The sequence below is a fragment of the Carlito syrichta genome, unplaced genomic scaffold, assembly GCF_000164805.1.
Source record: "Carlito syrichta isolate Samal-C Ts95f unplaced genomic scaffold, Tarsius_syrichta-2.0.1 Scaffold59675, whole genome shotgun sequence".
Taxonomy (NCBI): Eukaryota; Metazoa; Chordata; class Mammalia; order Primates; family Tarsiidae; genus Carlito; species Carlito syrichta.
In genome coordinates this window covers 77,190-98,650 of record NW_007003771.1, presented here as the reverse complement: position 1 = coordinate 98,650, position 21,461 = coordinate 77,190, and the positions used below count along the sequence as shown (strand labels likewise).

Here is a 21,461-nt window from a genome sequence, read left to right as displayed (position 1 = left end):
TGAATAGCGGGGCAGGGGAAATTAATCGGCCAGGCAAAGACTTTTAACAAGTAAATATTATGTACAGAAAAACATGCAATTAGTGGAGGTTAGTTAATACCTTTCAAGTTGCATCGAGCTGCAGTTAGGGTGGAATTTCTGTGTTATCCCTGAATTGTCTGTCACAATCTTTAATGTGACAGTGTGACATGTCTCTCCCATCACCCCTCCCTCGCTGGGAACAAAAAAGGGTCTTTTCACAAATTTTCCCTTTTTATTCTTCTTTTCCCTGAGATCTTCCTGTTCAACAATAAGTACCTTTGTCTGCCTGCAGCACCGGAGCAAGGGTCCTGGGGCAAAGGGCTCCCCAGGTGCAGAGACCTAGGGGTAGTAGGTTCTCAGGCCCATTCTGTACCCATAGCTGATGGCACCTCCGATAAGAGACAGGCCTGTCCGTGGGGTCTTCCTTCTGGCTGGATGCCTCACCCTCTAGGACCAGATGTGCTCAACACTTGGGGGGCAGCAAGGTTCTCCCACAGAGAGAACCATTTCGTGTAGACGGTGCTGGGACACTCTGAAAGCCATTCCCTGCAGGCCGATTCCTGGTTTGTGGGTGTCACCACAGAATGAGACCACCAGTGAGCATCCTCTCCAGACTGCCAATGAAACTGTTCAACTTGGGTCTGCAGAGGTGACTAAAATGTCAAAAGCAAAACAACCCCAAGAGAAAATTAAAAAAAAAAAGAAGTCCCTTTTTGGGGGTAGTGTTGGAGGAAAGGTATAAATAGTTTCTTGGCTAGTTAGATTCACTGTGGTTCTCCCTGGTGACCTGACCAGTCTGCTGCCAACACAAATGTTTTATTTTATTTTGACTTTTTTTCCTCTAACGAGACAAGCTTAATTTATGTATCTGTGGCCAATGAGGGCAGCTTAATCTCATGGAAAGAGAAATAGCAACAAATTGAGATTGTACGTATTCATTTTAAACTAAAATCATGATATAAGACATTTCTTCTCTGTTCATGACTTTCTGTGAATTACCCTGTGGGGGGTTTTCTTGAATGTGAGCTTGGTCAGCTTAATGTCAGAACCTGGTCATCAGCAGAAATAGAAGCAGCTGCAGGTAAAAACAAAAAACAAAAAGCAAAAAACCAATCAGACAAACAAACACCCCCCCCCCAACCTCCCTCTGGTTGATTGCCATCTGCATGCGATTCAGAGCCAGCGGAGGAGTGGGTTCCTCTTTCCGCTGTCCCAGTCTACACCTGAAAGTTTCTGTAACAGAACTTGTCTATTTCTCCTTTTCACCTCCCATCCACGCCTTCCAAGAAGGATGTAAGGCTCGGCATCGATGCACATTTGGCATCGCCCATGCTAATTTCATCACTTGAAGGAGAAAACAGTTTCTGGCGACTCACATCATTTCCCCTTCATTTTATTATTTTGCATTTTCTGGACAGTACTGCAGCCTTGCACTGGCTACCTGAGAAACCAGAACCCTCCCCGGCACCCTGCCTTTTCCCCCTTCATAACGAAGCGCTTTTTAGTTGTCTCAGTGTTCATGGAAAAAACAAATGTTCCTTCTCCCCACCCTTCGCCTGCCCTAGGCTTCCTGCACAATGCAGGTGGTGATGGTGGTGGGGTGGGGGGTGTTGGAGAATGGAGTTTTGCTCTTGTAAGTTTGTCATTCAGACTCGTTAGTGAATTGATCGTACTTTGGAGGTTTAATCCTTAATTGCGAATTCCCGCACAATCACAAAAAATACACTTGCACTGATCATAAAAATGGCAAAACCCCAATCTCAGACTCAAGTGTGGAATTACCATAGTGCCGATTTGATTATGCTTCAGTGACATCTGTTTAATAGATTTTCACGAGAACTGTAAATCCACATTTACTTTCTTTGCAAATTGTCTCTGAATGCTGAGCAACCGCAGCCTTCTTGCCTCTTCCCCTCCCTCGCCGTGTCTGTCCCAAATCCCCATTCATGTTGAGTGTCGCTTGATCTGTAAGTGGGAAGGGGGTGCAGAGAATGCTGATTTTTACACGTTTTACCTCTTATTTCCTTTTGTGTGTGGGTATGTCTGTGTGCATGTCTGAAGCGGGTCTGAGAATCTTCCCGTTTCAACTCCACAGATACGTGACTCGCCAAGTGCTTTATTTTGAAAACTAGGACAGAGCACTTTGCAGAAGAAAAATCAGTCCACTCACTATTATTTATGTGATTGCTGATCTGCTAGATGGATCTAGAAAGCATCAAGAATTATGATAATTTCTAGAGTGGAGCACTGGTTTACAAACATATTTCTCTACCTGAGCGTTGTGGGTTTCTTTGCTCATTCTGTGCAGTGGGAACGGAGAATATTCAGAATTTGAAGACAAGCCGGGCAAACCGGCTGCATTCATATCTAAAATTAAAGGAATAAGTGAGCAGCTATTTGTGGCAGACAGGACATGATCCAGTAAGTAGCACTCTTCATATTCTGAAATAAAAGTACATAATTGGAAAATGAAGCGGCAGCGACTGCTGGGGGCTGCTGGTGGTGAGGAATTAGAAAGTGTAATTTAAAATCATGTAGTCATAATTCAAAATGGGCCCGGCTAAAAGGTTTTTAAGTGGTAAATGCTTTAAAGTCACTGTGGCTGATCCTTTTTCAAGGAATAGGGCCTAATTTTCACTATATTTGTGGATTCCTTCATCTACTTAGCTCATCAGCTCATTCAACTTAGCTGCTAATACCAGCTGCAAGTTGATACTCTCTTTCCTTGGAAACCCACAGTTGGTAAGGAGGGAGGTCACACATAAGGGCCTGTCATTTTAGGACATGGTGAGACCAGGTCGGACATTTTTTATTTTTTCCCATTGGGCTTTTTGTTTCTTTTCCTTTCCTTGGCGTTTCTCTGTTTGTTTATTTATTTATTTTATCCTTTGTGACATTTTCAACTATCGACTCATCAATTGCATATTTACAAGCACAAGCAAAACAGGGGGGGAAAATACAATTTCAAGTGATTTTTGAGCTTGTGTAAGAATTGTGGCTTATAAGGGAATTCCCTCCAGACCCCCACACCTGGCTACTTTTCTATTAAATATTGTCTCCTGCATTTGACTTGTGGGGGGATTACTTAGGAGGTGTTGGTGTGGCTTTTCAGTGATGTTTCGCTACATTTTAACAAAAGCCTCAGTGAGCAGCGCCTTCACCTAGCGGGCTGTCTCTCCATGTCGCTCTGAGCCACCGGCCCGGAGAAACAGGCAGCTGCGCTTTGGGCTGGCTGGTTAGAGAGGCTGGGGCTGCTGGGCTGCTCCAGCTCACAGTTAGGGACCTGAAGAGGAGTCTGAGCAAAGACGTGGTTGGCATCTGGTGGAAGCTTTCCAAGGGTGGGGTTTTTCAGAACGCCGCAACCGGGAAGGCTGTTGGGGAAGATATTTTCTCTGGCGGCTTCTTCTCATGTTTTATAAGACAGTCGTCCCTGTGTGGTGGTCATTGACTGTCATCTGAGTTTTGGACTCAGGATGACACGATATTGTTCTAGCCTCCCAAATATTGTGAACAACATGCCAATGAATGGAATAGAAACACCGGGGGCTTTCGTGGGTGGTTGTCTTAACGCCCTCACATTGACTTTGATCAGAGGGACATGCACCTTCCACATCAGTACTCTTTTGAGAACTAGAGAGGAGGATGCTGATAGCGGCGGCACTGGGGCAGCAGACGTGGACTGGGCTGTCCCGGGCCCACGCTGACTTTGAGGGGCCTGTGTTGGGAGGAAGTGGATGCTTCAAGTCACAAGGCAAAGCAGATATCTCTGTGGGCTGCAGATCAGTAACCTCCCAGGCAGTGCAAACACTCCAAGCTTTTCCTCACACGTCTTTGGACAGATATGGGCCACTGGAGTGACGTCTCTTTTGCAAAAACCCACCTGCTGTTGAGATGTACCGTGTGAGCCAAGGCCTCTCTCTTAGTCTCCTTTCTGGGCCTTACGGTTTGGTGAGGGTCTTCTCGGGGGTCCACAGAGCCCTCCACTGTAGCTCCTTATAACTGAGTTCTGAGGAAATCTGTTGATCTGTCTGACTGCTCCTGCTGGGTCCAAGCCCTTCAAGGCTAGTTCCCTGTCTGAGTCATCTGAGTTCCAGAACAAGGTCTGGCCCAGCAGACGAGCAGTGGATGTTTTGGGGCTGACCAGTGTCCAGCCGTGCTCGGGTGAGGGGAGTGGTGAAGAGTTTGTCTAGAAAAACTAGTCAAGGGGAGACTGTACTGGATAGGTCCTTCCACAGCACCTGAGAAGTAAACTAACCAGTGATTTACTCGTTAATGGAGTGGGGTGGGGTGGGGTGGGGAGGAGCAAGCAGGTGCTCCAGGGTTCCAGGCAGAGAAAGAGGAGGCTGCTTGAATGCCTGAAAAATCCCTGCTGGATGCTTGCAGGTTCCTGGGGGAGGAACTTTCTAATTGGAGTAAAAGAGATACTGAGTGAGTCCCTACTGTGTGCTGGGCCCTTGGCTAGGCGTGTTTGCATCTCCTGTGTTCTTCAATGTTGTCAATATCCCTGGGAGGGAGGTTTAGAGTCTGCATGTTTGCAGATGAAAAACTGGATCCAGGAGGTTAAAGCTGCTTTTGAACCTGGGCTGTCAGATTCAAAGGCCTATGCAGTTTCACCCATTCATTTATTTATTCATGCATTCATTCACATATCATTTCATTCTTTGGCTTCTCATTCAGCTTGGACACAGAACCAGACTGTGTTGAGAGTTTTGCTATGGGAAGCCCTGGGGGACTGGGGGTGGAGGCTCCTGACCCTGCCTGAGGAGGTCAGGGGAGATGTTTCTGAGGCTCTAAGTCAGGAAATGGGCATGATCAGGAAACAGGGGTGAATGCAGGGGTGGGGTGGAGTGTGGAGGCTTCCAGGCAAAGGGAACAGCACGTGTGGAGGCTCTGAGGCAGAACCCTTGCTGTGCTAGGGAAACTCCATGCGGCTGAGCTGGGTCTGAGAAGTGGGTGCGGCATACTGAGGGGACCTGAGTAACTGGGCGTCACCTGAGGGCACCAGGTGCTCCCGAGGAGGGTTGGGGTGCTAGAGGGAACTGCGTGGTTAGAAGTGAGTTCTAGGACATTCCTTCTGGAGGCAGGTGTGGTATGACCATGGCGATGGGTGACCAAGAACAGCAGAAGACCAGACAAGGTTGGGGATGGTGGTACAGAGAGGTGGGGCCTAAAGTCTGACCTCTTTCCTAGACATCAACTTTTTATACAGTCAGTGCCTAATGGTGACTTGCTCTTTGGGATCTTGGCTAACACCCAGGTTCTCCTTGGAGTGCCCCGGTCTAACCGGACTCGTGGTGCCCAAGGAGCAACAAATAAATACCTTTGAGAGGAAAAGAAAGAGAATTCATCTTTTTTTTTTTTTTTTTGAGTCTGAATCTCACTCTTGTCGCCCAGCCTGGAGTGCAGTGGCATGCTGACGACCACCACAGCCTCTACCTCCTGAGCTCAGGCGATCTTTCCTCCTCAGCCTTCCGAGGAGCTGGAACTACAGGCGTGCACTACCACGCCCAGCTTATGTTTTGATTTATTGTAGAGACAAGGTGTCATCAAGTTGCCCGGGCTGGTCTCGAACCCCTGAGCTTAGGCAGTCCTCTCGCCTCGGCCTCCCAAAGTGCTGGGATTACAGGCTTGAGCCATTGCGCCTGGCCGAGAACCCAACTTGTTAAAAAAAAAAAAAGACTTTTGAAAAGCAAGCCCTTAAACAGAGGAACTTTTTCAAGAAGCACTGGGCCAGGAGGACCCACAGCCTCCCAATCTGGGCTTCCTGGGCCTTTATGGAGGGACCGGCACGGGCTAGTTCCCTCTCTACTATAACTCCTTGAGGCGACTCATGGGAAAATGGAAACAGGCTGTGTAACTTGCCCAGTGTCCCGCAACTCAGCAGTGTCTGAGACTGATTTGAATGCAGAGTCTGATTTCCTCTGATTTCAGAGTCCAGGTTCTTTTCCAGTGCAGAAGCATGCCAATGGCCAACAACAACAGAAGCAAGATCGTTTTTTGATGCTCCCTGTGCCTCAGGGTCTTTGCTCCTGCTGTTTCCTCTGCCTCGGATCTCTTTCCCCAGGTCTGGGCGTGGCTGGCTCCTCTCATCATCTGTGTGTGAGGTGACCTCACCTCTTCAGACAGACCTTTCTTGAGCATCTGATTTAAAGGAACCCCTCATTACTATTACCCCATCACCGGCTCTGTCTTCTTCCAGGTACATGTTATTATCTGAAAGTGTCTTTTCTGTTTACTTCTGTGTTTACCTTATTGTCCCCACCTCCCTATTCCTTGAGGGCAGGAACCTCTTTGCTTTTCTGTTGCCTTTCCTGACACCTGGAACAGTGACTAATATTTGTTGAATGAGTAGTGCAGTCATTTATTCATCGCCTGCTTCTCTCCATAGTTTCACACGCCCCACCCACTTGCACAGAGGAGGCACCTGCGGCCCTACCAGGATGTGTGACTTGTTCAAGGTCACTCTGTTGAGAGCCAGGACAGAGGCCCAGGTGGTCCCCCCCGTGGCCGTGGGGCCCAGGCACCACTGCATTGCTGGTGCTGTTGTTTTGTGGACCAGGTGTAAATGCTTCCCAGTTAAAAGCCGTTTGTTGGGGAGACGTGGCCCCCCTCTCCGTGGATCTGCTGCCGGGCAGAGAACGCTCGCCTTCTCAAACGCGGCTACGCGCTGCTGCGGCTCCATCAATATTAAATGGGTATTAAAAGGAGGCGCTGCGTTCCCAGTTTCCCTGGTTTCTCCGAGCAGGGCCCATTGCGAACCCCCTTTATGTGAAATGCAGCATTTCACCGCAGAGTGCCTCCGGGGTGCCTCGCCGCCTGCTTTTCCCGCCCCCGCTGAGTCCCTTGGTGCAGAGCCCTTCTCCCTCCCTGCAGGCTGTCCGCATGCCGGTGCCTGCTTCTCTGGGGTGAGGCTGGGTGGAGGGCCCTGGGACCCCTCTTTCACAAGGGCTGTGCCCAGCCTGGTGACCTCCTTGAAGAGTTATGGCGTGGGGGAAGGGGAAAGGGACAAAGACTTTTCAGTCTTTGGCTGAGCTCTCTTGACACCCACCCTCGCCAGGCCTGTGCTGGGCACTGGGGATAGGGCCACATAATCTGGTCGGATGCACACTCTGTCCTTGCATCCATCGTCCCTGCAACCCTTCCTCCATCCACCATTCCTCCTTCCCTCTGCTAATGTAATACTCGTAAAGCATTTGCAATTGGCCATGGGGCGATCATAACAAAAATAATAGCAACCAAACATTTATTGAGCACTTACTATGCACTAGGCTCTGAGATAAGCGTAGTTTGTATGTCACCTCATTTAATATTCATGGCCCTATGAAGTAGGGAGTTTTTCTCTCTGTGTAGAGGAGGGAACCAAGCTTCTGGAGGTTAAGCTGCTTGCTCAGAGTCACACAGCTGGTGGGGGCTGGAGCTGACATACAGGGGTGGAGGGGAGACTTGGGCCTTGCTCTCAGGGGCCACTCAGGCTCTTCCCAGGACCCTGGCAGGAAGACCCAGGATCTAGGCCTCTCTTGGGAAGACCCTGGCATAACTGAAAGGAAGGGGAGTTGGCTTCAGCCAGCTGGAGAGGAGGGCAGAGCTATCCAACTGGAAGGAGATAGTCAGGGAACCTGGCAACCGGGTCTGGGTTTCAGTTCCGCCCGCTATTCTCTGTCTGATGCTAGCAGGAGATGTCACTTCCCTGAGACGCACCTTTCTCGTTTGTAAAACTGGAGACACAGGAATGAATACCTGACTCCTAGGTGGTGAGCAGTTCAGAGGAAAACCCTGATAAAGTTGGAATTGTGTGACTCTGAATAAGAGCATGGCCCCATTAGCTGAAAGTCTCTGGGCACAAAGAGCCTGTGTGGCTGGATCAGGGCAGGCCAGACCATGCAGGGTCTTGTGGTTAAGGGTCCTTGCTAGAGGCACCATGGCAAGGATTTCAAGCAAAGGAGCAATGTGATCAGCTTGCATTTGAGAAAGGTTCAAGTTCTCCAGCGTGCCGTCAGCTCCTGGGACTGACTCCTTGGCTCACCACGCCCGTACCCAGGCTGCACCCGCTGACAGCAGCCCCTCAATACGTGGGGACCAAATTGAACAGATTGGTGACTGTGGTCATCACATGTTAACTGGGCTCTTGGTTCCTGCCAGGCACCGTACTCAAGATTCCTGCTTCCTTCCCCCATTTAACCTGTACACCCACCCTGGAAGGCGGCATGACCCTCAAATCCATTTTCCAGAAGAGAAAGCTCAGATTCAGAGAGGTCAGGACATTGGCCTAAGGTCACACAGCGAGTCAACCATGCTGGGGCTCAAACCCCTGTCCAGATATGGACAGGCCTGGTTCCGAGCTGGTAGAGACTTGGACCCTGGAGTCTGGCGCCCTGAGGCCTTCCCAGGCCTTCCTGGTGCTGGCAGCAGTTACAGACAGGCTGAACACAGCTGACTCTGTGAGCCCCGCGTCTCGGAGACCCCAGCCTACCCACCACAGAGGCCTGCTGCCTTGGCATCTTCAGGGAGAACTGACTCACTTAGAAACAATTGGCAGGGACAAAGATGGGAGCAAGAGTGTCCTAAGGAAAAAGCAGACATTGCCCTGTCTTTCCAGGTGGAGGGTATGTGTTGTGAATCAGGATGTGTTTTTTGGGGGGACGACTGGGAGAGGAGGAGGATATTCCTATTTATTTCACCTTTTATAGAGACGATTGAGATTTTAAAAAAAAATTAATAACCCATTTCTCCTTTGCACATAATTAAAATGTTCTCCCGTCTCTAATTTTTGTCATTTTCCTAATCTCATTTGTTTTCTGACTGTGTCGATTCTTCTTCCAAGCGCAAAGCAGAAGGGATTTTTCTTCATTGAATGTGATTGGGATACGACTGTCCAGGAGTAGTTCAAATGATGTTATTTTCTCCTTGGTTAAATACAGTCCAAATGGAATCGTTGAAGGGTCTTAATGACCAAGTGACAAAAAGTCTTCAAGGCATTTCCTATTTACGCAGTTTAAAAAATGATTATGAAAAGGAACAAGAAAAATCGATGGTCTTGGTAAGGTGGCACCGGCCATCGTGTTCAGTGTTAAGTTTGTGTTTGTGTTAAGTCAGGTAGTAGGGACCTTCACCTAGGGCCTGCGTTTCCAGGATTGGGATCCGTCAGGAGGCCATTGTAGTCCAGAAAGTATAAATGCAAACTGCACTTGCCCAATGAAAGACATTTAAAAGAAAATATGGCATTGTCAAACTGCGCTTCGAAGTGGATCGAAGGGGAAACATCGGGGATCCTGAGACCCTTAGAAGGGAGAGGGTAGTGAGGCATTGGGGAAGAGGCTTTTTTTACAAAGTTGATTCCTTTCCCCTCTCCCTGTCTCCCCTCACCTCAGCCACCCTTCCCTGAGCCAAAGAGGTATATGGCAACCCGTCTGGGAAAACCCCTTCTCTGGGCGCCACTGAAAGATATCTTTAGGTGAAACTGAAGTGGAGGAAGGAATTTTCGCCCATGGTGTCTCCACCTGCTTGGGCTTGCAGGGGTGTGGGTGTGGGTCTGTGTGGGTGTGTTTGGGGGTCTGTGGGGAGGGGGCGGGGTTGGAGGGGAATCCTTCCTATTCCCCAATTCTGAAAAGTAAAACTTCGCTGTTTACAAAACACCAGCCATTGTCTCACCCCAGTTCACTGTCACCCTGTGGGCTTTGGAGGATTTTGTTGAGGGGAAAAAAATGCCTTAAGTATTTAAACACGTTGGGCCATGCATGCATCTATCCACAGCACTGTGGGTTTTTTTTTCTTCTTCTTGTCCCCTCCCTCCCTTCCCTTTTCTTTTTACCAAAGTATATTCATCAAACTGCTGAGTTGGAAAGATTTGTAATGAGTTTTTGAGCTGTACGACTGTGTTTTTTTCTCCCCCCCCGCCCTCTCCCTCTTTCTAAATCTTCATCTGACATTAAATAAAGCAAATCCCAAACAGATTAACTGTCGCATGGTTCTGCTCCGTCTCCTCAGTCTGTTTCCAGGTCTGGCGGGGGGCCGGGCGGTGGCGGCGGCGGCGGCGGCAGCAGGAGATGCCCGGGCGGCCAGCGGAGGTCCATGTGGCGCTCTAGGTGGGATGCCGGCGTCCTGAAGGCGGAGGCCCTGGCCCTCCTCCCCTGCGGCCTGGGCATGGCCTTCTCCCAGTCCCACGTGATGGCTGCTCGGCGGCACCAGCACAGCCGTCTCATCATCGAGGTGGACGAGTACAGCTCCAACCCCACCCAGGCCTTCACCTTCTACAACATCAACCAGGGCCGCTTCCAGCCACCGCATGTGCAGATGTAAGTGGGACTGGCGGGACGTGGGGGGCGGCGGCCACCCAGGGTGGGCTCACGGACCTGGGGGTGCCTCTTGGCTTCTGGGTGCGCTGTTACCAAGCGTTAAACATTTGTTGACTGCAACGTTTCTGGAATCCTAGGATCACCGGGTTCTGAGTTGGGAAGAACCTGTGAGGAGTTGCAGATTGATGGCCTGTGGGCCGGTTCTGGCCACATTCCTGTTTAATTTGGCTGGGAGAAATGTCTTACAAATATTTTTAAAAGAGGTGAATGCGCATAAAAATCCAGACTTCTGGCTTCATTTTATGAAACCAAAAGGCCTGGCAACTCTAGGCCTGCTCGTCCTCCTGGCGATGTCTAGGAGGCTAAATTCCACCTCTTCTTCTTGAGATTTGGGTTGGTGACCCCTGGTCCGATTTACCTTCCTCACTGAACATATGGGGAGACAGAGTCCCAGAGAGGGGAAGGGACTTGCTACGGGCCTCGTGGCAGGTTAGGACCCCAGTCTGGGGCTGTTTGTCTCCCCTTCACCTCAACCACCCATTTCTTTCGTTCAGATCCTAGTACTTTCCTCTTGAAAGCAGAGACACCTTTCCAAAAAGTCTAGGGTGTTCTTCTGCCTGATCCCTGGGGATCTGATGGAAAATATGGGGGTGCCTGGGTAGTGAGGCCTGGGGGAGTGCACAGACTCAAGACACCCTTGGAGCAGCACTGGGGACCTGTCCTTATGTATGTGTGCGGGTCGAGCCTTTCTCCTCCTTGGATGTTTTCTGAGGTCCTAGAGAGAGAGGTATGGGTGGCTCCGGGTGGAGGCGGATAGGCTCCTGGCCCTACTCTGGGTGACTCCCTGTGTTCCCAGAAAACCCCTTCCCGCTTATCTCCATTGCCCCTCCCATCAACTCTGCATGGCAGAGCTTAACTGGAGGGGGACTAGAGGCCCCCAAGCCCACCCTGCTGGCAAGTGCCAGAGCTGGCCTTGAACTCAGGCTGCCTGACGCCAGTCCAGGGCTCTCTCCAGACCCTGCAGCTCTGCATCCTTGGGTTGTGATGTCAGTGGCTGTTCCCACCTCCACTTGAGAGTGAGGTCATCTGTCACCTCAGCTGTCGTACTTTTGCCAGACTGTTCCAGGTGTCTGCCTCTGTGTTGGGCCTGGATCACGAGTGAGCCCCTAGAGAGTAGGGAGGTGACAGCATAGGGAGCTGTGATGGTGGATGATCCGGCACTGTAGGACCTTTAGGAGGTCCTCTTGGCTGCCCACAGATCCAATGCCCCTTGCGGGTCCAGACCCTGAACTCCTGGTAAGGCCATGAACACCACTCCTGGGCAGCAGTTCTTGTGGGGCCCCAGCCACTGTCCTCAGGGATGCTGGAGAAGCCAGTATGTGGACCACTCAGAGAAACAGCTGTAGGACTTTGGAAACCCTGGCCTGGAGGGGTGAGTGGGGTGCTACCCCTTATCCCCATGTGGTTTCCTTCGGACCTGGCCTCTGTTATAAAGGGTACAGGGAAGGGCTGTGGCAGGTGGCAGGCATTGGCCTGGGGTGGGTTCTGGTGCCAGAAGCATCCTCTTCCCAGTGGGTCTTGCTTGGGAAGATGCTTGTTTTCCTGGGGTCTGTCTTGTTCGTGGCTGCCTGCTTTACTTTTTGGTAGATTTCTGTTTGGGCAGCTGCCTCTGATTTTCTGTTTTTGGAGTCAGATTGGCAGATTCTGGCAGGATGGAAGGCTGTGGGTCTCGGGCGTGCTGCTTGTAGGTCTCTGGGACAGTGAGGCCTGGCAGGGCCGCTGTAGGGAGGACGCCTTCCCTGGGCTGGGTTTTCTCTTTCATTGGTGGAGTTAGTCCTCCAGCCAGTGGGTTGGAGGTGACTGTGCCTGAGGTCCCAGCGACAGGGCTGGATTCCTGCCCAGCGGGAACGGAGAGAGCACCAGAGCCCCCATAGCAGGTGGAGTTTATCTGCATGTGCACCTGTGTGCTCGCTCATCTTAGAGGGTCCCCAGCACCACAGACCACTGTGGTGAGCAGTTAGTTATTTACAGTGCCCCTGCCTGGGCCAGGCAGACACCCAGGATGCTTCCAGAGCCAGGGAAACGGGAAGGCAGGGAGAGGAGGCCGACGGTGCCCTTGTCTGTTTGGGGGGTTCTGGGAGGACATCCTGGAGAAGATGACTTCTAGGCTGAGCCCAGCAGAGGAGAAGTAGGTGTAGCAAGTTGGGAGGGAGTGTGAGAAGGAGGTGGGCCTGGCAGAAGGTGGGGCAGGGTCAGAGCCTGCAGGTAGCGGCGAAAAGGGAGTGTCTGAGAACTGCAGAGCCACCCAGCTGGGTGGAGAGTACAGGAGACTCGTAGGCCCCTGTGGGCCAGACTGTGTCCTGAAGAAGGGTGAAATGAGAGAGGAGTGATTTCGCCATTTAACTGAGTAACGGAAGGCTCTCCGTTCTTATGTTTATTCATTTTATTCATTCATTTGAGACATTTGTGAGCAGCCGAGTAGCTTGCTGGTTAGGAATTCAGGCTCTGAGCTAGCCCGCCTGGGTGGCAGTCATGATTCTTGGTGCCTCAGTTTCCCCAACCATAAAGTGCTGCTCACAGTGGTCATACTGGGGATAAAACAGGTAAATCCACATGGAACAGGACCAAGCAGGTAGCAGGTGTTCAGTTTTGTGAGTACACTCAAGACCTGGGCTAGGTGCTTGGGACCCAGCAGTGATGGAAGGCCAATTCTTGCTTGTGCTGAGCTTATAGCCCATGGATGGTAGACGATTAGCAAAGGTGTCACAAAGGCATGTGATGGCACATGACACTGGTAATGATGTGAATTGTGGAGAAAGAGCTTAGCTGGGGAGTTAGACTGGGCCCTGCAAGGATTCACACCCGGTCTGCCCCACCCCGTCCTGGACGGCTCTGGACTGCCACCTCCCACTATGATGGCAAGGGTTCCTGGCTCCTTCTGCCAATGGGGCTGCTGGGGTTCGGACAGGGTGCTGGGTAAAGCATGCAGCTGGAAGAATCCAGGGTGGGCACAGGGACTGAGGGGGTGGAGTACCGCCTCCCACTACCTTCATTCAGACTCTGTGCCCTGAGTGTGGGGATGCGTGCAGACTGCTGGGGTGGCTGGGCAGGTTTCCATGGCGAGTTGGCTGCTCCACCTCGGGAGAGGCGGGAGGGTGGCTGCCACTTCCCGACATGTGATTTGTTGCCGCCCTGGGCTTTGTCTCCAGGGTGAGAAGCAGGGGGCCTTATTTAATAAACCCACAATTTATATTTAATAACAATAGTGACAGTCCAAACGTGGCCTCTGATTGAGTCGTGCGATTCATGCAGTTGCCCCCAGAGACCCTGCCAGTAACCAGGCCGCCTTTGCCCGGGTAATGAATCTCCAGAACTGGGCCTCTGGATTGTGGTCCCTGAGATGGCAGAGTCCTCTCCCTGGCAGCTGAGAAGCCCCGTAGGGGCCTCGGGAGTACCCTTTCAGGCACCTGCCCTTCTGTTCTGTGGGGGCAGGTCTGGTGGCCAGCGAGAAGGCAAGGGTAATGTTGAGGGACGTGGTTATCCTGGAGGTGTCATATGGGCGCCCCTGAAGGTCTTGGCGTCAGGCACAGCAACTCTTTTCTCTGGCCTTTAGAAAGAATCACGGTGGCCAGACATGGTGGCTCACGCCTGTAATCCCATCCATTTGGGAAGTTGAGGTGGGAGGATGGCTTGAGCCTAGGAGTTTGAGATAGGTTTTGGTAACATAGGGAGAGTTCCTCTTTACAAAAAACAAAAATTAGCTGGGTGTGGTGGCATGGGCCTGTAGTCCCAGCTACTCAGGAGGCTGAGGTGGAAGGATCACATGAGCTCAGGAGGTCAAGGCTACAGAGAGCTGTGATTATGCCACTGCGGTCCAGCCTGGGTGACAGAATGAGATGCTGACCTAGATAAATAAGTAAGTAAATAAATACATAAATAAATAAGTAAAGCAAGCCCAAGCATGGTGGCTCATGCTTGTAATCCCAGCACTTTAGGAGGCTGAGGTGGGAGGATTGCTTGAGCCCAGGAGTTCGAGACCAGCCTGGGCATTACCAAAATCAGCTGGACATGGTGGCACATGTCTGTAATCCCAGCTACTTGGGAAGCTGAGGCGGAAGGATCGCCTGAGTCCAAGAGGTTGAGGCTGTTGTGAGCTGTGATTGTGCCACTATAGTCCAACCTGGGTAACAGAATGAGACCCTGACTCCAAAAAAAAAAAAGTCGTGGTGGAGACTTGAGTCATTCCTCTGAAGACCCTCTGAGCTCCTCAGACTGTGCTGAGTTCTTGACAATGTCATAGAATCAGGTGGCCGAGTCCAGCTGTGTGCCAGGCCTGGAGTAACCCCTTTGTATCTTGTTCCTGGTTCTTCCAGCGGTGCCAGATCGGTGTGTGGATCCCTGCTCTGCAGATGAGGGAGCCGAGGCTTTGGAAGGAGAGTGCAAGGAACTGGGTCTCCCACCCCACTCTGTGTGGTGTATCTACTCAGTCTGTGCACGGTGGGCTCAGCCTGAAGCCCAGGGAGGGAGCAGTGGGGCCAGACAGGAGGAGAGGACTCAAAACTGGGGACCGCCTGACTCTCAAGCCTCATCCTGCATCCTCTCCTGCTGGGCAACAGATGCAGCAGCAGCCGCTTCTGGTTTCTTGAACATTCCATTCTTCCTCCTGCTTCAGGTCTTTGCACCTGCTGTTCCCTCTGCTTCCTCAACTCTTTGCCCGCTGAACACTGACTCCTTCTTTAGAACTCACCTGGCCGGGCTCGGTGGCCCAGCCTGTAATCCCAGCACTTTGGGAGGCTGAGGCGAGTGGATTGCCTGAACACGCAGGTTCAAAGCCTCGTCTCTACAATAAATCAAAAATTAGCTGGGCGTGGTAGTGCGCGCCTGTAGTTTTGGCTACTTGGAAAGCTGAGGCGGAAAGATCGCTGGAGCCCAGCAGGTTGATCCAGCAAGTCGACGCTGGGGTGGCTGTGAGTGTATGCCACTGCTCTCCAGCCTGGGCGACAGAGCGACACTCCAACTCTAAAAAAAAAAAAGAAAGAACTCACCTACTTGTCACTTCTTCCTTGATCCCTCCCCAGATCAGGCCAAGCCCCCTCTGCCACCCCAGCTCTAGATGCTCAGAGTCCCCCTTCGTGGCACGTGCTTCAATCTGAGCTCACATGTGCGTTTGTGGGACAGTGTCCCAAGTGGCTCGCCCCTTCAAGAGCATGGGGCTGCGTCATGGAGCCTAGCACAGTGGGTGGGAAGAAGGAAAGGAAAGGGAGCCAGGGCGAAGCAGGTAGCAAGGCCCAGGAAGAGCGTCGGGGATCAAGGAGGGCCTCCTGGCAGAGGTGGCTTAACCCCTGGGCTTTGAGGACCAGTAGAGCTTTAACTTGAGTAGAGCTAGTTACTCTAGGTGGAGGGACCAGCAAAAGCAGAGGCCAGAGGTGGGAAAGAAGGTCAGTCCTGGGATATAGGAGGACAACATGGCATGTGACTGGGTCATTCGGGAACCAGTGCTTCATGACATGAGCACTGGGCAGGGAGTCAGGGCAGTTGTTGTGTGAGACTGAGCTGGTCAGCCATTGCCCCTTCTCAGGCCTCAGTTTCCCCATTTGTAAAATGAGAGGAAGGGACTAGAGGCCCTTTTCATTTTCTTTTCTATTTTTAGTTTTTCGAGTCGGTGTTTCACTCTGTTGCCCAAGGTAGAGTGCAGTGGCACGATTACAGCTCACTGCAGCCTCGACCTCCTGAACTCAAACAATCCTTCTGCTTCAGCCTCCCAAGTAGCTGGGACTACAGGCATGTGCCACCGTGCCAAGCTAATTTAAAAAAATATATTTTGTAGAGACAGGGTCTTGCTATGTTGTTCAGGCTGGTCTTGAACTCTTGGTCTCAAGCAATCCTCCTTCCTCAGCCTCTCAAAGTGCTGGGATTACAGGCTTGAGCCAGCATGCCTGGCTAGGTCCTTCTCATTTTAAAACACCATGGCCAATGCTCAATCCATGACTGGACATGTCGTTGGAACCTCTGTCCCCACCTGGACCTTCAGAGTACCCATTTCCCCAGGAATGTGGTAATGGGGGTAACAGCCTCTACTTCTGAAGCCTACCTGGGCCTTTGGCACCAGGAACTACACTTCCAGGGAGCTGAAGGTTTTGGGAGAGAAAGAACCAAGAACAGGGTTGCAGGGGCACTGCAGGGGTGTGAGCATCAGGGCTTCCAGCGGGGAAGGTCGAAAGAGATCACCGAACTGGGGTGCCAGCACAGATCTGGGCACTGGAGGCCATGTTCTCTGTTCTGCACCATCCTGCTGCTGTGGTTCCTGGTGTTAGGCTGGGGAGAGCTGGTGATGGGTCTCAGAGCCACCCCAGTAGGCAGAAGCTTTGCGGAAGTTGGGTGACTCCAGGAGACAAGGAACATTTTTTTTCCTGTACCTTATCTCTGATTCCTACAGAATATCACTGGGAAATAACCATTTTGCCTTTTTTTTTTAAAGTCACAAGGTGGTGTTGAGGTTAGGTGCTCAGATTCTTGTTGTGAACACCTGGATTCAAATTCTACTGTTTTACTAGCTGGGACCTCGGGCATGGAACTAACTTTTCCGGGCCTCAGTTACTTAGTCCACAGGACTGTTGTGACTCAGGGTTGTTAGTCAGGATTTTGCCCTTGCAGGGATCAGAAGCACAATTTAAATTGCCTTAAGGATGAAAAAGAGCAAATCGTGATTTGCTAAGAGGTTTAGGTTTGGGTCTAGCTTCAGGTACAGCTAGATCTAGGGGTCCAATGATGCTCTCTCATACATGGTCTCTTTCTCCATATTTCAACTCTTCTTGCTGTTTCCCCCACTTCCAAACACAGATAGGGTTCCCAGGAGCCTCACACCAGAGTCCTCTGTGGGTGTCTGGTCCACAGGTGTATCCCTCACACCTAGCAGGTGACTGGGATTTAAGGGGCACCCGATAAGGATTTGTCTATACATCGACTGAATGGAATGAAGTCAGGACTGGAAGTAGTCCGACTTGATAGCCTGATGTGAGTTCTGGGACCAAAACCCAGCTTCAAATGTCAGCTCTGTCTGCTTCTGTAGCTGAGATCATGGGTATCACTTTTTGAGCCTCACTTTCTTCACTTGTAAAGTGGGGTTACTCATGGTTCCCTGCCTGGATGGTTATTATGGGGGTGAAGAGAACAAATGCCTGTAACATGCTTAGCACATCATGAACTCTCAATACGTGGGAATCACCAATATTGTTATTGCTGTTATTATTTCAAAGTTGAGCATCTGTGGCTATCCAAATAGCTGGAAGACTGTACAGGGATATAAGAGTCTGTTTTCTTCTCTTGGGATTACTAGGTTTGCATCTTTTCTGTGCTCCAGAAGCCTTGGGGTATAGGGAAATAAGAGCAGAGTTAATTTAAAGAGCCCTGGCTCCAACAGTAGGCCCAGCCCGATCAGAGCCTTTGGAATCCACACGGCTTTTGGCTGGTGGCTGCGGTGGGAGCTGAGGCCCTCTTGGGGTTTCTCTGCTGGGCGGGGCTCTCAGGAGGATAGATAGTTGCGGCCAGAGGTAGCTCAGGGGGTGGCATTGGGCTCCCTGTCTCTCTCTTCTTTGTCTCTTTGACTTGGCCTTTGCCACCTTGTGGTATCTTCAAAATGAGAGAGAGAGAGAGAGAGAGAGAAGAGAAGAGAAGAGAGAATATGAGAGAGAGAAAAGAGAAGAGAGAATATGAGAGAGAGAGAGAGAAAGAGAGAGAGAGTGAGAGAGAGGGAGAGGGAGAGGGAGAGAGAGAGAGAGAGAGAGAGAGAGAGAGAGAGAGAGAGAGAGAGAGAGAATGAGAATGAGTGAATTGGATTCCATGTTCCTGGGCCAGGCCAGTAGCCCAGTAGTGATTGGCTGCCCGTCGTCCAATCAGATGTGTGTCGGGGGTGCGGTGGGCAGGGGTGCAGGTGGAGTCACAGCCAGCTAGACTGACGTGAAGGAAGGGGTTGTTGGAGGAGGCCCCAGAGGGCAGAGGAGTAGTGGAAATTGCTAAGACGGAGAGTTCAGCTTCCAGACCAGCTCAGGCCTTGCTTCCTGCTGGAAGCTTCCAGAGGTGCTTGGCCAGTTAAGGGTCTTCTCTGGGCCTCAGCCCCACTGCTGTCTATCAAAGCAGGTGATTGTAATGTCATTGTCTGGCCAAGTCTGCCTCCGCCATCAGTCTGTGGGCTCCTTGCAGGCAGCAATCAGGCCTGATTCATCCCTGTGGCCCCCCCATTGAGCTCAGGCTGGCACAAAGTATTGTTGCATTCAATGGATGAGGGAATGAATGAATGAAAGAATGAAAAGAGGATGAGCTCCCAGCCCCTTCCTGGCTTGTCATCACTGGACTCACGCAGAGAATTGTCTTCTTCTCCCTTGTCCGGTCCAACTGGGATTCTTCCTTGGCTTAGCAACCCTCAGAAGAGGCCAAGGGGCTTCCTTCTGCCACAGCGTGGCGATGGGGAGAGGCTGGCTTGGCGCCTCCGACAGCGGCGGGTGGAGCGTGCTAATGCACCCTGCACATTAGCATGCCGAATCCACGTCTCTCGTAAGGTGTTAATTAAATTTCTTCGAAGTATATTGTCTGAAAAAAAAAGGATAATTAGAAAGATGTCTTTAAAAGTATTTATGTAACTGATATGGTACCGCTTTTGGTTTGCCGCATAATTAGATTTAAACACAACTCCTCGAGTGGCATACTCATTTGGAGAGAGTTGCTTGTTGAAATGTCATTGCATTGTTTTTAAGAGTTTTGAGCCCGGTAAAACCATTCAGCTGGGAAGGCGGTGTGGAGTGGAGAGAGCACTGGATTGGGAGCCAGGGGTCGAGTTCTTTAGCCCATGTCCACATTGGGGTGTCTGGGGCCAGCTGGACCTCAGTGTCCTCGTCTGTCAAACCAGAGGGCCACCATGGGCTTCTGAGGAACAAGGATCCACCTTTTAAACATTTTCTGAGTATTTTTGCTTGGTGAAGTCACTCCATTTTACAGACATGCAAACAGGCCAGGGAAGCCTGGTCTTCTGATACCAGGCGTGCTTTCTTACACAACCCTGGAAGGACCTTGGTCTAAAAATCATCCAACTGTCTCATTGTTTTGAAAACACGGACTCTTGTGTTTAGTGTTTTTATTTCTCGTGTTACCATGAAATCCCCTGTTTCCCACCTGGCTCCCCTGGAATGGTGCGTGCATTCTGCACGGCACTGGGGAGTCAGTTCTGACTGGATTGTGGACTTCAGTTCATGCATTCTCAGTGGGGGCAATAGTGCCCCCAAGGGGTGGAAACTGGCTCTTGGGGGGGGGGAAGTGAGAAAAGTCTTGCTTTCAGTGGGACACGATGACTCACGTCTGTAATCCCAGAACTTTGGGAGGCTGGGGCAGGAGAATTGCTTGAGACCAGGAGTTCAACACCAGCCTGGGCAAAATAGTGAGACTTTGTCTCTACAAAAAGATTAAAAAAATTTACTAGGGATGGTGGCATGCACCTGTGGTCTCAGCTGCTCAGGAGGCTGAGGTGGAAAGATTGCTTGAGCCCAGGAGATTGAGGGTGCAGTGAGCCACGATGGTACCACTGTACTCCAACCTGGGCGACAGAATGAGACCCCGACTCAAAAAAAAAAAAGTCTTGCTCTTAATGTCTAAAGCATAGACAGATATAGAGTATGTAAACAGACATACACAGTGTCTGTGTTGTTAAGACTTCATGGGGGCTGGACGCAGTAGCTCACACCTTTAATGCCAGCACTTTGGGAGACTGAGGTGGGAGGATTGCTTGAGTCCCAGAGTTCAAGATCAGCTTGGGCAACATAGTGAGACCTCATCTATTTAAAAAAAACCAAAAAAATTCGTGGGGGGAGGTGGAAGTGAGTAGGAAAAAAACACCTAAAAAGGCCCCTCTGGGGTGATTGATGGTGACCAGGAGGCTGCAGTGTGAACGCAATGGCCAGACACTCCCGTTTCTTTTAAACCCCACAACAGCCCTCTGAGGTTTCCATGTTACAGAGGAGAAACTGAGGCCCAGGGGCCGAAAGTGTCTCGCCCGGCTAGTGAGCGGGAGAGTCAGGATTCAGACCCAGATGAGCCCACCGGGGAGGTTGGACCCTCAGTCCTTGGTCTGGTGAATCCGATCTGAGTGGTTGGAGCCCTGAGCTTCGGGTCTGGCCCCGTGACCCGCGGTATCTTCTCTCCCCACAGGGTGGACCCGGTGCCTCATGATGCCCCCAAGCCTCCGGGCTACACCCGCTTTGTCTGTGTCTCCGACACCCACTCGAGGACGGACCCCATCCAGATGCCCTATGGTGACGTGCTGATCCACGCTGGGGACTTCACTGAGCTGGGACTCCCGAGCGAGGTGAAGAAGTTCAACGAGTGGCTCGGTAGGTCCCCCCTGCCTGGGATGGCCGACTGTGCTGGGCAGGACGTGGGCTCCCGCCAGCTCCTTGGGCCACCCTTCTGTCTGGCTGCCTGGCCTGTTCTGCCCAGGGCTCCTCCCTGGCCTTTGCCCGTTCACCTTCCCTGACCTCTGGGACCGGGTCACGCTCCTCTATCCCCTCCACTTTGGACCTCTCCTGCCCCAGCTACTGTCTTGGTTGTGACTTCTCCTTTGTGGAATTGTTTTGGCCTGGGGGACCCCCTCTCAACAGGACTCTGCTCACATCGGTGTTTGCCCACTTGTGTGTCCAGCCCCCAACACCTGGCACAAGCAGGTGGTTAATAAATAATTGAATAAATGAATGGATGAGTAGCTGAATGGGTGAATGAGTGAATGATCTCTGAGAATGGTGATGCCAGTGTATGTACTGCCACGGAGATGGTTTCCTCAGGGGACCAGATGTGGGTTCCTGTGGGCTGCTGTTGGTCGAGGCGGCAGAGTGCTTTTCCACACTATGTGTGATGGCGGGTGATGATTTACAGCATGTCCCCAGGGTTTTGTCTTTGCGCTTTTTTCCAAAATAAGAAAGAATTAAAACTGGGGGGGACCCCTGGGAAAAGTTTTGCATCTTGAAATCCAGAGAACCCTCCCAGTGAGGCGTCACTGTCCCCGCCCGGGAAGACAGATGGATGGCCCCTGCGCAGCCCGGTGCCCAGGCCTGCTGTCACAGAGGCGTGGGTGCGGGGCCGGCTCACCTCCGTACGCAGCCCCGTGTG

At 51.4% G+C, this 21,461-nt stretch overlaps 1 protein-coding gene across 2 annotated transcripts in view; it reads left to right on the top strand.

The window, feature by feature from the left end:
* The first annotated feature begins 1,984 nt into the window (after positions 1–1,984).
* The window catches only part of MPPED1 (metallophosphoesterase domain containing 1), an 80,372-nt gene continuing 60,895 nt past the window's right edge, over positions 1,985–21,461 (top strand). The window contains exons 1-3 of one of the 2 annotated variants that reach the window (XM_008050252.2): positions 1,985–2,442; positions 10,006–10,313; positions 20,508–20,689. In XM_008050252.2, coding sequence (XP_008048443.1) covers positions 10,090–10,313; positions 20,508–20,689 — 406 coding nt within the window. In that variant the 5' untranslated portion in view covers positions 1,985–2,442; positions 10,006–10,089. Of the gene's footprint in view, positions 2,443–6,018; positions 6,221–10,005; positions 10,314–20,507; positions 20,690–21,461 lie in introns of those variants that run through there. The other variant, XM_021708390.1, reaches the window with a different exon arrangement.